This window comes from Drosophila eugracilis, unplaced genomic scaffold, assembly GCF_018153835.1.
Source record: "Drosophila eugracilis isolate 14026-0451.02 unplaced genomic scaffold, ASM1815383v1 contig_2155, whole genome shotgun sequence".
Lineage (NCBI taxonomy): Eukaryota > Metazoa > Arthropoda > Insecta > Diptera > Drosophilidae > Drosophila > Drosophila eugracilis.
In genome coordinates this window covers 392,977-409,201 of record NW_024573039.1, presented here as the reverse complement: position 1 = coordinate 409,201, position 16,225 = coordinate 392,977, and the positions used below count along the sequence as shown (strand labels likewise).

Sequence of the window (16,225 nt, the reverse complement as noted above, 5' to 3'; positions counted from 1 at the left end):
GCGTGGTCGACAGGGGGAGTGGGAAGTGCTAAAAACAATAAACAGCTTAAGCGCATTATGAGCGTTAAACACACACACACACACAGCTGGACAGGCATACACACACATGAAGCCGAGCAAACGCCTTAATTAACATTTCCTCCCCAGAAGCCCAGGACACCGCAAATGAATCTTTGTATCTGTGTGTGTATTTGTGTGTGTGTGTTAGCCAGGATATACATAATTGCGGACCAATTATGAAACAGGTTGGAATGCGGTAGCAGCAGGGGTTATCATGTCGACTCCGATTTCGTTTCCGCACTAAATATATTTGGCTTTATTTTCGGTTTGAAATTTGTCTTGTCAAGTTTATATTTTTTAATCCCCTTGGAAATTCCCAGTTCATGGCAATTGAAATTAGCAAAAATACAATATTCTGGCCATATGATTATAAATTCATTTTTAATCATTTTCATTTCATTTGAAAAGGGGATTTTATCAGCTGCATTTGCAATTGCTACTAAAAACTTCCGATTGCATGCAAAATTTTTATCAAATTCCTTCAATTAATTCCAAATTCGGCATTCGTCCTTTTCCGATTATAATTGTAATTAAATATGTAATTATGTTTAATCGATTTTAGCTTTAAAACAACATCGCCCCCCTGTGGGAGTTACCTTCAGCGAATTTAATTTGATAATAACAATTTTGGGCAAGTCATTAGGGCTGGATTTTCGTTTGAAAATGTAAATATTTTGTAAAATATTTTCCACTCTTAATTATCTGCTCCTAAAATATATACAAAACCGATAAGAACTATTAGAACATTATAGACCACTTTTTATAGTAAAAACTTTGTCCTAAATGAGCGGAAAATATTAATAATTCTGCTTTGGCACGTTTCCCAGCTTGAAATTGAATTTGCCTTCCATTAAATATCTTCCAGGTGCCCGAATGGCCAACTTTAAAGTGCCCAAGAGAATGTATAGCCATGTATGGCCATGTTTTTCCAACAGATTTTCCCCAACAATGTTGTCCCTCGTTCCAATTAATAATGACTTTTTTCACCCGTTCCGCTCCTCCAATCAAAAGCATTCATCTATGCAGCTGGCAGGTCCATTCTTCTGGTTCTTCTGGTTCTGCATGCCGCTAAATAATATTTTAATGGCAGCAATCAAAGTTTTAATTAAACGCTTAAAGAGTTCTTCTGCGGTACACACATGTGCTGAGCTGGAAAGCAGGAAAGCGGAAAAGCGGAAAAGTAGAGGAAAAAATGGCAAACCAGAAGGCAAAACTAAAACCAAACAAGTGTGTGGGTTGGTGGGTGGCTGAGTGGGCACGTCCAAGGCTAATGGAGCGCAGGCGACCCAAAACATAAACAAAAACTTTCGCAGCGATATTTTAATAGTTTTCCCCTACTCTCTCCCCCCCTCTCTCTCACTCTTTGTCTGTGTTTTTAAGCCGGCGGTGACACTTAGCCAAATATAATATGGCTTTTATGTCAGCCACTTGCAGAAAATTGCTTTGGATAGAGAGTGAGAGAATGAGAGAGGGATGGGGGGTGGTAGAGAAAAGAAGGTGGCTTGTTTGGTGTTCTATGGCAATTTTTTGTCCGCCTTCAGTTTTTCCACGCCCACCTCTCAACTTTCCAGTTTTCACGCCCTTTCTCCCGCAGACGCTTCTGCTGCTGCCGCTGCTTTCTTTCACGTACTCTGGCCTTCTTGTTCGGAGTTTGGCAGATCCGTTTTTGCCTCGGCTTTTGGCTATGTGGAGGCGACTACACAGGGAGAAATTACTAGGGAACCTTTTAAAGTGTATTTAGAAGTGTAAAAGAAGCTCCTAGAAAACTTGTTTGTATGTTAATTTGACTAATTTTTATCATAAAAATCTTTGGAAAGGTTTAATTTTTAGAAAAGTAAACTTAAGCCTAACTTTTCTTTGAATATCTTTTTGTAAATATTAAAAAAAATGTTTTTTAGTTAATAGACAAGTATTAAGTAAGAGTACAGTATAAGAATTAGAAATACTTTTACATATTTAAAAAAAAAAGTAAATATATTCTCATTTTGTATTTTAATAAAGACCATTTTAACCAAAAATGTGAAAAACTTTGTAAAATTTGAAAAAATATTTAAAAATGTTTAAAATTTAATTTAGGCAAATGTTTGTTTATATTTTATAAATAAGATTATTTAAGAAGATTGTTTATTAAAAAATTTAAAAAGTTATCAACTTTTTGTAAGCTTTTCTAAAATAATAGATTTCGAAATAAAAGAACTACTTTACCTACCCAAAGCTTTTATGTATTCACATTTATTTTTAAGATTTCTAAACAATGGCTTATTGATAATATTAAAATAAAATATATAACAAATTGAATTGACTACCCAAAACTGATATCTCTGTGTTTAGCAGGCGAGAGGCAATTTGAAAGGGTTTCAACTTTCCACAAACCCCTTTCTGGTCCAACCCCTCGCCCCCTCCTGAAAAACCAATGCCAGAACAATGGATGGCGGGAGTGCATCAGAGGTCTTTGATGCCCCTGTCAGTCTAGTTAGTCTGGTTTAGGTGCACAAGCTTTTTGCCCCGCATCTTTGTTTGGCGTGCAATGTCGTGTTGGGACAAAAGATATCCTGCAAGGAGCCAGGGAGCGGGTCAAGGGTTGCAGGATGATCAAATCAGCGTGTTTATGACGTCTAAAGTTTGGAGTTAGAAGGCAAGAGAAGGGGAGGGCTTGCTTAATTTCATTTTAGCCAGATTGTTGCCAAGCTCAAATATTTTATAATTATTTATCAGCTGACAAAGCAAGAAGGGAAAGCTAATGGTTTGTGTTTAGAAACCTTAACAAAAAAAGAAACCTTTTAAGTTATCTTAAAGCTTAGCTAAGGTTTATCTAAGCCAGAAAACTTATCAAAAAATCCTGGTGAAGACACCCTTAGATTGTTGGCCAATGGTTGCTACTCACCGCGCAGTATCTTCTTGTCGTGGTGTCCATGGCAGCGGTAACCCTGGCAACTGCGCTTCTGCTGCAAGGTTGGGCAGTGCTTGCCACCGTTTTGGGCCGCCTGCAGGATCTGGCGGTTCCGCGTCATCATCCCAGTGCCGCAGCTCTTGTCACATTCACTCCAGGCGCCCCAATCAGCCACCTGGCAGTCTAGCACTGAAATGGGAAAGAGGTTGATTAGTCTGGGATTTATGGGATGTGAAGGTCAAAGCTCTGTTACATTCCGATCATGATTTGATTTTGATTGACATTACATGATTACTAATAAGATAGTTTCCCAATAATGAATGCATTTTCGCCTGAAAAGAATGTAATTCAAAATATAAGCCTACAAGGACGTTGGAATAAAATTGCATTTGACATGCCCGGCACTAAACGCCTTTGCCTGGCCACGCTCAAGTTTTTTAATTAAAAATTCTGCAGCAGGGAAAATTAATTAAAATCCATACGCCTTGATTGCTCTTCTCGCTGGCCAAAGCTTTGGCTTTGTGCCTCCTGCATTTGCCCTCGGCTAGCTGTTGTTAGTGTTAATCAAACCCCCAAGTCCCATTCTTAGTTCTAGTTACCAGTTACCCATTACCCGTTACCATTCCCCCATTCCCTTGACTCCAAAAAAAAAACCCCTTATCCCTGACCCACTGAGTCGCCAGCAAGGCGCTAATGAAGCCACAAAAAGCTTTCCACAAACGAATTGAAATTCGCCACGTCTGCTTGCTCAGCTGTTGCATTGGGCGAAGGATCTCGTTATGGTAAGTAATTCTGGCTGGGTTGACTTACGTTTTGAATACTCTTTTTTAACTAAATTTTATTTATATTGTAAATTCCTAAATTTTATGTTTAATTTTGCTGTTCTTTAAGTGTAAAATCTATGGGCTATGGATTTGAAATGTGGAAATATGTCTTGGCTATTGTCATGTCTTTAAATTTAGCATTTTTAAATGTGAAATAGAATCATTTTCTTGGATAATTAATTTGCTTTCTCTATATATATGTTATATATATGTAAATTTGGGGAGAAGACAACATGATAAGTGTACTTTACTGAGATATTTTCAAGCTTTTCCTCAGCTTAATACTGTGCATATACCATGTTAAGTTTAAAATCAAAGAACTTTTGTTCTAAGATATGGGAGTACTTTCAAAATAGAATTTGTAGAAAATGTCTTTTTCATTTTAAAATCATTGACCATATTTTTCAAACTAACCGCAGCTAAAAATTGTGTTTGTAAAGCATAAAAAATAAAAGATATTTAAGTAATAATGCAACTTTAATAACCTTTAAGTTTTAATAACTTAATGCATCTTTTATTAACCTTAAACCTTGTTAAGAATGTTCATTATCCTTAAAGTTTATCCCTAATCATCTATAAAAAAGTCACCCAATCAACCTTCAATGCCAAGTTATCCTTCATACCTTATAATTTAACCAACGGAATTCCCCCCGCGGCATTGACAGCCACATCCAATTCAAAAAAATTTCTCGCAGTGCACAAAGGCAATTTATATTTTCATTTTCACATCGACTTCTCCCGGCTGTCGTTGGCGCCCCATGCCATTGGCTTTTTATTGTGGCCGCGCGAAATTAGGAAAAAGAAAGAGGAGGAGAAGGAGGAGGAGGAGAAGGAGGAGAAAGCGGACCAAAAGGACGAACAAAGCGCCAGGATAATAGAACTAAGTGCAGGAGCTGCTAGCAGCTAGCAGCTAGCTGGGGGTGGAATAAAACTAAAGTAGTTAAAATTATGATTGCATTGGCTCCACCAACGGCTCCTTCGCACTTTCACATCCACATCAGCATCAGCATCAGCATCCTTTATACCCGCCATTTCCCCGCGCTGGATCCACGATCCTGGGCGATGGCTGGCCGTTTAGCATATTGTGAAGAAGCCCATGAATGCGAATGCGGGCGAAGTTTCGACGAGGAAAAAGGAGTTTGGACCGCGTAGCCAGTGCAGACGGTTTAGCTTTTATTTTGACTATTTTGGTTATGTTTTAGCGGGATTTTAAAATAGATTTTTAGATTCATTTAAGAATTTAAATAGGTTTTATATTGGATAGGAGTGGAACAAGAAGGTAACTCTGTTGCAAGTTGAGAGATATAGACAGCTTCTCTTAGCAACTCTTACTAATTAGTTAGTATATTAAGCATACTAGACCTAAGCTATATCTGTGTTAGGAAAAGTACTATTAAGGCCCACTGTACAACTTTTAGCATGACGTGTTCGTATAAGACCCACTGTAAGCTAAATTAAGAAACAACTTAGCTGTAAATATTACCCATATATACTGTTATCTCTTTCTATCATGTAAGTTAGCTTGAAGAGATCGTTTTGTATATACATCCGTCTCGCTCTCGGACAAGCGGGGAGAGAGATGGACGAAAATTGAAAAGACACTTGGTGTTTGACTTTTGACAGAAGCGGATGTGAGATTAAAAGGCATAAAAGAAAGAAGCTAACCAGTAGAGAGTTCTATACTATTTCATATCCTATATCCATATCTGTATTCCCTAACTGATTTAAGTTTTAACTACCAAATCTTGAGCTTCTCTTAACGGTGAGCTTTTCCCGCCAGAAGCATCTCCCCAATGGCAGTGCAACACTGAACTCAACGCCCAACTGTGGGGCTTGTTGTGGCAATAAATGGCATTATGCTGCTTAGCAATCATGCCACTTGATTGTTGTGGTGCTGCGACAAGGAGCTGAAAATTAGATGGCCAGCATGAGGAGGAGTAGGAGGAGCCGTTGCAGCAGGTCCATTGCTTTCAGCCGTCGGGATGCAACCAGTTCAGCACTTAATACCTTCGTCCTGTTCGTCCTGCCACTTGCCACTTGCCACTTGCCAATGGTCTGGCATTTGGCTGCCTGGCAAATTTGCCTGCCGCGCTGACCGGGCTAAAAATGATAATGAATATGGCCATGACAGTGGGAAAGGAAATGGAACTGCAACTGGAATGGAGATGGAGATGGAGACAGAGACTGAGAATGATGATGGCCGTCGCTGCTCTTGATGGCTGTTGGCGTTAATAGACGCCCACTTTGATTTCATTTCCAGCCAGCGTTCATTTTGGCCAACAATTCCTAAGGAGAACGCTTAAGGAGAACGGCTTAAACTAATATAGTTTTGCCTTTGTGGAAAACCTTTAAGTTTGATTATGAGGTAAGCATTTGATTTTCATTAATAAGCTTCTGCTAAAGCGATCTATCGAATTTGAACTAGAATCCTGCGGCAAGAACACAAACATCCCAGAATCGCAGCAGCTGCACTCGACTTGAGCACTTGTCACTGCGATGTCGCTGATGCTATTACTGCTGAATGCTGCCTGCTGAATGCTGCATGCTGCATGCTGCATGCTGCATACTTCATGCTGACTGCTGATGTTGCTGCCCTGCTGCAGGCGTTGCTGCTGGGGCAGCATTTCCTTGGGGCTCATATGTACAACATAACTCACTGTCGATGTGGGAGTAGAGTGGCGGCAGGATGGGAAAGCGGGTGCCACTGCGTCTGGGGCAGCAACTGACCAGCAACTCCAGAGGGCCAAACACCACTCTCTCGCAAGGGCCGTGGGGCCAAACAACAAACGGTTAGCGACGACGCGGCAATAGCAACTGGAAAATGTTTGGACCACCAAAAAGGGGGGCAACAAGCTGGCCAAAACAGCACAACATCGGGCCATGGTTATTTGTGGTCAGCGAAGTAAAACAAATGGCGTCAAATGCTGCTGCCGTTGTTCCCAATGCACTCGGAAAATTTGAGGGTATTAAATGGCAAGTCAACTCAGTCTTTAAGTTATCATTAAATTGTTTTATTTTTTAAGTAAGTTGTAAGAATGTTTTTATGGGAATTTATTAATAAATTAACATCAAATTTGTCTTTAATTCTTTGTAAGTTTTTCTTATTAACCAAATGATTTCTAAGTGTGATGATTCAGAAGCTCTTTGTTCCGGTTTTTGGCACTGTCATTGTTTTTGGCTATACGGATAAGTGTGTGTATGTGTGAGTGCTTGTGTATGTGCTAGCCCGGTCAAGTCAAGTCAAACAATTGCTTTTGACAAACTCAAGAGCCGCAGATAAGCAAAGAATGGACACTGAAATGCGGCAACAGCTGGAACTTTGCTTCCAGCCAGACTCTAATTACGCAACAAAGCGGCAAAGGGGGGGTGGGCCACTCTTTCTCCTCCTCATCCTTTTAGCACTTGCTATTTGGCACCTCCACACCACTCTATTGTAGAGCTACCAGAGCCCGATAATCGGCTTCCGCTGCATTATCGTTATTGCCCAGAATTCTGCATAAGTCGGGCCAATTCGCACGACATCGCCTGACAGCTAATCCTGGAGAACAAAAGCCAGCCGGCAGTAACAGTTACTGGGAAAAGTTTGTGGCCGAAAGACAGGCAGTTTGCCGCTGTACTAGCTGGCAAAAGTTTGCCCCTAGCATATTTCAATAACCGATATTGCCGTCGAGACCACACAGAGATAACAGCCTGGAGGTAAGGGGTTAAGGTTTGGTTTTCAACTTTATAAGGAATTTTGTGGTTAACCTAGATGTTTTCATCAGTTAAGATCTTTACTTAATACATATATTTTTGGTAATTAAAATTAAGTTAACAACAGAAAGAAAAGACCATTCGTAGTTCTAAACTTAACATGAAAATGAAGCATAACTTGTACTTTGTAGCTATAAACTATATTAGGACATTAGAACCAAAGGTAGTAGGATCCCAAAGGTAGTAGACCTAAGGTAGAGGTACCCTATCAAAACCAATTATGGATTTTAAAACCCCTTCCCAGACCTTTCCCATCACTGCTGCCGCCGCAGAGGAACATCAAGTGTTGTCATAACAATAACCGAGTAACCGAAACTTGCCTCAAAACACTTTGACTTCAGCTTTTGGCTTTGTCGAACTTCATCGACAGCAACTTGAACAGTTCCAGTTAGTATCCTTATATCTCCCTAACTTGCTCCTACACCACCCTCTCAACCCAATCCCTTCCAGAGTTCCATGCCACTTTCCTTGTTGCCAAACTTCAGAGGAGAACCAAAAAATTGTTAGCCAAATATTTGGCACCGCCCAAGGGCTATTCATTCTCCAACGGACGGCGTCAAATTGTTTTTTAATTGTTGTGGCAATAAATTCAGGCAGCTAAATTCGATTACCAATTACAAGCGTCGGACTGGGCGGCTATTTGGCATTGAAGATTACAATTATACGCACCCCTGAACACACGCACAAATTTCCCAGGCCGTTACACAGCAGCTACCCCATTTACTCATATGGGCAGCCCTACTTGGAAAATATTGTAATTAATATAGGCATCGAAGCTGGGCAATGGCCAATATGCCGAAAATTGGCCTCATGTGCCAGCCATTTGCCAGTCGCCATTCAGCCAACAAATGGGAAAAATGTATTTGGGAATATATATAGATATATATATATAAATCTATATCTATATAGATGCATGTAAATGTGTGTTCGTTGTCGTATTTCATTTGCTTATGTGCTGTACAATTTTTAACAATGTGGCAAATATTGGCGTGCCACCTCAATAAATTGCCACTTTGCCAGCTAAGCAATTGGCAGGGAGCCAGAAATTTGGATGAAACTGGAAAAGGGAACAGCGAAAGCCCTTTCATTTACACTGGTTAACAAATTAAGGCGACCATTAAGAGTCTTTACCAAATAAATCGGGACAATGCTTGATATTTTTAAGTAGCTTTAAAAGGTAGACAAAATTTAAGCCAAACTAAAACTCAGAAACTTTATAAAAAAAAGATTTATCAAAATGTAATAAAATTAATCTAGCAAAAATTGAGATAAACCAGCATAAAGAAATTAGATTTTAGTTTCCTTTCAGTGGCCGTTCACTCGCATAATGAAATATAATAATAAAACGTAAAGTTTTTGCACAAAAATAAATATATTTATTTGGTTTTGGATTTTGGGGATAAATGCATTCGTGCAAACTTCGTCTATTCAAATCCAAATTGACAAAATGCAATTATGTGTGCTTTTTTCGTGCAGTGGAAAATGCGGATGCCCCACCTGACCGATTCTAGGCTAGTAGCCAACAATGTGGGAAATGCGGCTATGTGGCGGGTGGAAATATGAAATTAAATTTGTGGAAATTGCAGCTGCATTCTTCTTGCACTTAATATTTATGGCATAGCTGCACTTAATTAAATCCCTGACAAGCAACTAAAATAAAACTCTTTGATATGCTGCTGCCAGCAGAGCCCCATCCCCTTTCCCCTCAAACTGAACTTTGTTTTCTGGACACTCACTCCGTGTGCTAAAGTATATTACTTTGGCTTGGCTTCTGGATTCTGGCTTCTGGCTTCTGGCCAGAAGGCACGACAAAGTTATAATAGCCCTTTGCAGCAGCCAGAGTTTCCATGGGGTAGGGGCTGTGCTAAAAGCGGCTCAAACACACAAAAAGCCAGCATGTAAGTGGGGTGGAAAAACAGTTGCAAGCCGCCGCCAACGACGACGATGACGACGACAACACGGCGGATACGTAACGGCTGGTCCAATTGCGAATGCGTGCGACTCGCTGGACGGATGGCAATGGGTTTTTATGGTTGACTGTAGTTTGGTGGGTGGGTGTTTTTCAAGGGGAGTGTGCCAACACTTAATGCAAATTACAATTTGCTAGCCACAGCTGCGGGGGCAACGGAGGGCTTACCTGGCAGTCCAATTACCTAGACGACCTCGACACAACCTTTCCCCCCAAACGTAATCGCTTTTCGTCCAGCAAGGCGAAGCTAACGTGGAAAACAACAACTTTTAAATGATTTTCTATGCTGTTTTGCAGAGGAAAATAATTGTCATCATTATAGGAAATCAAGTTAGGCGAAAGGTGAAATTATTGAAAATTACTTAATTTATTTTATTTTCACACTAATAATGGCTAATCGAAAGCCTCGAACAAGTGTATTTGTTGAACCGGAAGTGCTTAGCTGACCACAGATACATGTGTTGAATGAAATCACTTGGCGCATTATTGGTTTTAATCGAACATTCACTATCAATTATAGCTGCAAATATTAACGGATTTCAGCTGATATAAACTGATTAGCTATTAAGTTTGAAACTGATTTATATCCGAAAAAATAATCACAGCTTAAAGCTGTTTTAAAGTGCTTGTTTTGTTCCTTACTGTTGGGCATTCTTATGGATAGGAAGTCCAGAAACAGGGTGTGGGTGCATGGGTGTGGGGTAAGCAGGTGGGTTGACCAACTTCTGACCAGATCCAAGGGCAGTGGTCGGTTGGCTGGCCCCCGAAAGTAGGCAATGCATTTGCACAATAATGAAACCTGAGCAAACATGTGCCAAACATCGATATCCGACATTCGACGTACGATAGGGCGGGGCCATGTGGGCGGTCAGAATCTCTGGATTAGGTCAGCAATTACAATTTGGCTAATAGACTTGTTGGCAATGCACAAAGGCACATCTCGATCTCAGGCGAATTTGCCGAAAAACTTTCACTTTGTGTGTGTGTTCGAGGGTGAGTGTGCAACTAATTTGACCAACTATTGCCGCAAAACACGGGCCAACTACTTGGGGCATTTGGCATTGGCTTTGGCTCTCCAACGCTGGCTCTTTGGCTTTGGCCATCAATGAGCTCAGTCCGGCTCAGAACAGCTCAGAGTTCGCAACGCCCAGTTGGTCCATTGGCCATGTAAGGTCCCCCAGCTTCTGAAAATCTAAAATTTCAAATTCGGGACTGGAGTGTGTGGAGTGTGTCGAAGTTCGCAGTTGAATGCATTGCAATGAGTTTCATGGCATCAAAGACTAAATCAACTCCGGTCCAGCATGGCCAGTCGAAAACCACACCAAAATCGATGCCAAGCATGAAAAATTCAAAATCCCTTTTTTTTTCCCCGCTCTACACGAATGTGTAGAGGTGTCCAAGTCCCATGGCCTTTCGCACCCGTTAACCCAATGGACAAACGCAGACCAATATATGCGATTCTCCCTTGGTGCGGCAAGAGTTATTTCTCCTTGTGGCGCCACCAGTTCGCCATCCATTAACAGGGCAAATTTGATCAACAGCTAGGGTCAGAATTCGATATTGAATCACACATCCGCGAGTCTTTAAGGGAAAGTGTGAACTTTTTAAAAGATTTAACCAAAATAGAGCACTTTCTCCTTAGCAACAAGGAACCTTTCTCTATAATAAGTTATCCTAAGTTGGTCGAAACAGCAGCCCGTTGCCATGGCAAAAATAATGTCAACGGAACTTCCTGTTCATCTTGTGAAATGCGAATGTAAAACTGCCCGACCTCCGGCTGTCAGGTTGTGTTTCAGTTTCAGAGCCATCTAAGACTCCACTTTAGCTCCCATCCTCCTTCTTCAACCTCATCCGAGTGCAGCTTAATGTATTGAGCTACCGGAGTGGGAGCTGCTACAAAAATGTTCAATTTGTTGCAGACAATTGACTTTTATGTTCCCTGCTCTGGGTTCTGGACCCTGGATGTGGATGTGCGGATGTGGGTCTCTCTGGCTGCCTCCTTGGCGTTGGCATTGGGTCTTCCCCCTGGCTGGTCATCAAATTGAGCAGTAAAATCGACAAAAGCCGAAAGGGTTGTGCAAATTATTATTGCTATTATTACGACTATTACAAGTTGGTTCAGCTTCTGCATACACTTATTTTCCAAGCTATGCATGCACAGCGAAAAGTAGTCGCTTTTCCATTTTCCAGGTATATGAATTGTATAAATTAAAGAAATTAAAGAGTTTTAAGCTAGATTATAAGCTTGCCAGAGTAGTTAACATGTAGTAAAATATATAGAATACTAAATATTATTTTTCTCAGTGCAGAAAAAAAGGGGTAAAATCAGGGGATAGACTGGTGTGTAAATCATTTTTGGGGGCAGCTTACACTCTCTGAGCTCGCATAAATTTCGGTTGGACTTTTAGGTGTTCGAGGGGTAACCTTTTTCCTGATCCTGAGATTTGGATTCGGATCGGTAATGCATCGAGTGTGGGTGGGGCAGGGAAGCTCTGGCTAGTGCTGCTGCTGGGGGGCATAAATAGGTTATTAATAAAAGCACTTTTGCTGCGAAAAAGCCGGACTCGTAACCAATATGCAAAGCAGCCCGAAAGTGTGCAAATAAGCGGAATCCTGATTGCCATCGTCCACTTTATGCGGCAACATGCGTTGCCGGATACCCGTTTTACGGATTCGTATTCGGAGAATACCCAAATACATTTCCAACCACCTCCCAGGAGACAATGCTCCTCTTCGAAAAAAAAAACAAAAAAAAACTGGGCCCAGTTTATTTGCTTCGGTGCGGTTACGGCAAATTGATTTTTATGCGCTCAATTTATGTATTTTGCCCCAGCATATTTCTCAACGAGCTCAGCCAGCTCCATATTCAAAACTGTCCGCAGCCATAGCATACTTTTGTGGGCCACGGTGTGTGACAACGACACACAGTGGCAGTCAAAAGTAATCGACTGGCGGCCAAATCGACTGGCAGAACTACAAGGTCCTTTTGGACTCGTCCAATCAATTGACTGTAAAATGTTTCAAAAATTAGTAGAGGGTGTCAGTGGGGCGGGGGGGTAGGTTACCCAATGGGGTTACGGGTTGGGTGGGTTGGTACAGCTGTTCGAATGAAAATTACTTTATAATTATTTCCTCACCGTTTCGGTTGGTTGACTTTAACAAAGGACAAAGATATTTTCCACCAATTGATGGCACCGTTTCGTTGCTCGCTTAAATGGCTTACAAAACTTAATTGCTGTGCAGTTTCATTTTGAAAGGAAAACACTTTCTCTGCGATATCATGGACTTTCCATCTGTACGATTGTGTATTGATCTTTTTTGGGTAAACTTAAATCCTTATAAACATTCTGCCCCTGAATAGTTAATGGTGGGTCAAGCCCCAGTCAATAACCACTGTGCCGCAGAGCCACTGAGTTTGGGCTTTTCCAGCGCTGACAGGCGGTGCAAGACAAACGATTTGCATAGAAGGAACCCTAACAGGGAGCCATGTGCACTCAGCAAAATAAGTAATGAGTTTATTTAGCAAATATTTCCTTGGAAAGTTAGAAAGAAGATAAAACTAAGAAGAAGACACTTTATTTTATGTTTTAAACATAATTTTTCCAACATCAACTTTAGTTTTTTTTATGGAAATCATTTCCTGTGCAGGTCATAAGAGTTTTTTGCACAGGGGGTGTGTGTTTTGTGGGCCGCAGGCCGAGTGTTCCCCAATAATTTTTCGATGGCCAGCAGCCGCCGCGACCCCCTTAAAACCCACAGTTATGAAACATTTATGCCAGGACTCGTTGGGTTGGCACCCTCCTCTTGCTCGGCCTCCTCCACCTCCTCCCCCTCTTCTATTGTCCTAATAAAAAGCACAACAAATTGTCGACGGTCGTCGGGCATAAACAAAAAACAAAAAGATGTAAAAGCAGCAAAAAAGGCGGTGAAGGACCGTTGGAGAAAAGGATCCACTCTCAGTCAGTGGAAATTGTTGCTCTTTGTGTGCGATGGACACTAACAAGCCGCAGAAGGCAGAGGGGGCAAAGGGCGGGCAGGGCTTTTGCATGTCAGTTGAATCATTTTTCTGCTAATGAAGAGCCCAACATGTGCCCAAGCCCATCTCCTGCAACTGCCACTTGCCGCCGCCACCGCCACCCCTCCATCGCATTATAAAAAAAAAAGGAGAAAAAATGTTTGTACAATTGCCAATTGACAGTGGAGGGTGCAGAATGAGGGGCTGTCTGGAGGGAACTTTGACATATTTGTCAAAAGGATGGTCGCATATGAAGAGGCACTGAGGGAAAACCATAGAAATGCCTTTCCCCTTCAAGAAAATTGCAACCATAAGCTGGCTTTTTACTTAACATTAAGTTTTAGTTGGGCAAAGCCCCTTACTATCTAATAACTTTCTAAGTAAAAAGTTTGTATTAGCACTCTTTTTGTTCTCAGTGCACTTAGGGTTAGCCTTTCGCCACTTCACTATCCTTTTTCCGGCAGTTTTGATTATGAATTTTGGTTGCTTGTTAGTTGGGAAATTGTTGAGCAATTTAAATTTGCTAAGCTGAAAGGAGGAAGGATGCATGGTGGAAGCGGACTGGGTTAGTGATGGGAACACCCAGTGGGTGTTTGTCTGCTTTGCTTGCAGCATACCTGGCCATTGATGACTTAACCAGGTGACCGACAAAGCCAACACAAACACGGCGGACGAGGGACGGCAACGGCGCTGGCGTTGACTTTATTGATTTTTATGGCTCACTGGACTTTCGACCACTTACCACCACCACTCCTTTAACGCCCCCCTGGGTCCCTTGTGGAGTCAACCCTTTTGCTAAACATTTCATTTTATGCCACCGCTGGCCGTTGCTGCTGTATCTGCCGCCATTTTGTGTCCGTCGGCTGGCACAAAATGTCATGCTATTTCTGACCCAACATGCCACATTTTTATTTATGCATGCTCCGGCACCCAGAAGCCCCGTAACCCACAGAAACCCCTCCTTCTTTCTCCCTCCCCCCCCCCCTTCAAAAAAAAAAAGAAAACCTAGGAGAACACCCTCCTCACACCCCAAATCTGATGGCATTTGTGTGGCCACAATTGTACTCCCCTACTGAAGGGATATCGACTGGCAACGAGAGGCGATAAATATCGACAGCGATCGAGCGTTACAACCGAGGTTAATGAATCGCAATAATCGAGCTATCAATCAGGAAGGTCCAGCACTTGCTGGGTATTCGGATGGTCGACCCTTTTGGCATTAAATGCTTCCAAAGGTCAAATCCTTTTTGGCCGGCTCTGCTGTGATTTATTAAACTTTTCAACACTTTTACGTGTATTACCAACAGGCCGGCATAGAAAGTGCAGTTGCCTGAATGGAGCCGGAAGTTGGCCAGAAGAACTAGCTGTATATATGTGTGTGTGTGTGTGTGTGTGTGTTTGGTTATGTAGTTTTGGCCAGGACTTGCCTGCAGCTCATTCATATTCATTTGCTGTAAACATTTTTCTCGCTTCTCGCAGTCACTTGGGGTCAGTTGACAAGAGCGAAGGGGGGGAGTCATCATTTTCTAGCCAGCACTTAGAGAAATAAGGGGGAGAAAGTATGAACTTATCTGAATTTTGTGTTAGGAAAATGTGGAAGAAGAGAATCTCTTAGTCCTAGAACACCTTCCCAAACTGGAGTTTAAGTTTGCTTTCGGTTCTGGAAAGGGTGGTTAAAGTTTCTCACAAGAAAGAGATATTAATATTAACATAAAACTACATCCTTAAATATAAAAAATCACCTAAAAACATAATAAAATTCATAAACATTTTGTTATTAGTGCACAGCTATAAATATTCAGTGGGTTTAATAAGCCAAATATTGAGATTGAGAACAAAGTCAAAATCGTTGACCAAACTGTGTGTTTTCTTTCTCCCAGCGGTAGGGGGGATGCCAATTTGTTGTTATTACAACTTGGTAACGGCTGTTCCTGCTTTTGGCCAACTAAAATATACTCATACCCCCGTGTACTGGAATTTTTGGTCATTACAATCGTAAATTATTTTATTTGCTGCTAATTGCAGTTCACAAAATGCCAACTGACCAAACTGGTGGGCAGGATGGGAGGAGCAGCAGGAGCGGGGTTTGCCGCACAGCCGCTGCGGCTTTTATTGCAGCTCATAAAGCAATTAATCCGAAAGAGAGAAGCCCCCGGATCCGTTTTCGCACCACGAAACACTACTGAAGGACAGAAGCCAATGGGGCAATGGGCAGTGGGCAGTGGGCACAGTGGGCGCTCGCTAATAGTTGCTCACTTGCTGGCCATTTCCAAGGGATTAGCGGCCATGTCGGACCACCAAAACATCCACACCATCACCAGTGACCACCATCAGCAGTCCAGAGAGATCCCGAATAACCTCGGGGTGCGTGGGTGGATAATTGTCAGCACTTGCCATCGACCAATAACGAGGAATCCAATTGAAAGCGTTTTGAGCCGGACAGCAGCAGCCGCCGGATCGTTGAGCTAACCACATGTCCACAAATGGTATCGTTTCAACGTGTACTGAGAGAAAAGGTTTAGATAACAAGATGATGGTTGATGCAGAGAAGAGAAATCAAAAGGATATCAAAGAGGTTAAAGAGTTATAAGGAAATTGTTTAACTTTTAGGACTAGAAAGTTGATTTCTTAGAAGGAAAAAGTTGATTAAATCTTAATATAATATCAAAATTTTATTTAGGTGTATAAATACCATTTAAAAAAGCAAGAACTTC

At 41.5% G+C, this 16,225-nt stretch overlaps 1 protein-coding gene across 3 annotated transcripts in view; it reads right to left on the bottom strand.

Moving 5' to 3' along the window:
* LOC108117589 overlaps window positions 1-16,225 on the bottom strand; it is a 118,972-nt gene that overhangs the window by 57,123 nt on the left and 45,624 nt on the right. For all 3 annotated transcript variants that reach the window (XM_041818382.1, XM_041818384.1, XM_041818383.1), the window contains one exon: window positions 2,945-3,139. In XM_041818382.1, coding sequence (XP_041674316.1) covers window positions 2,945-3,139 — 195 coding nt within the window. The remainder of the gene's footprint in view (window positions 1-2,944; window positions 3,140-16,225) is intronic.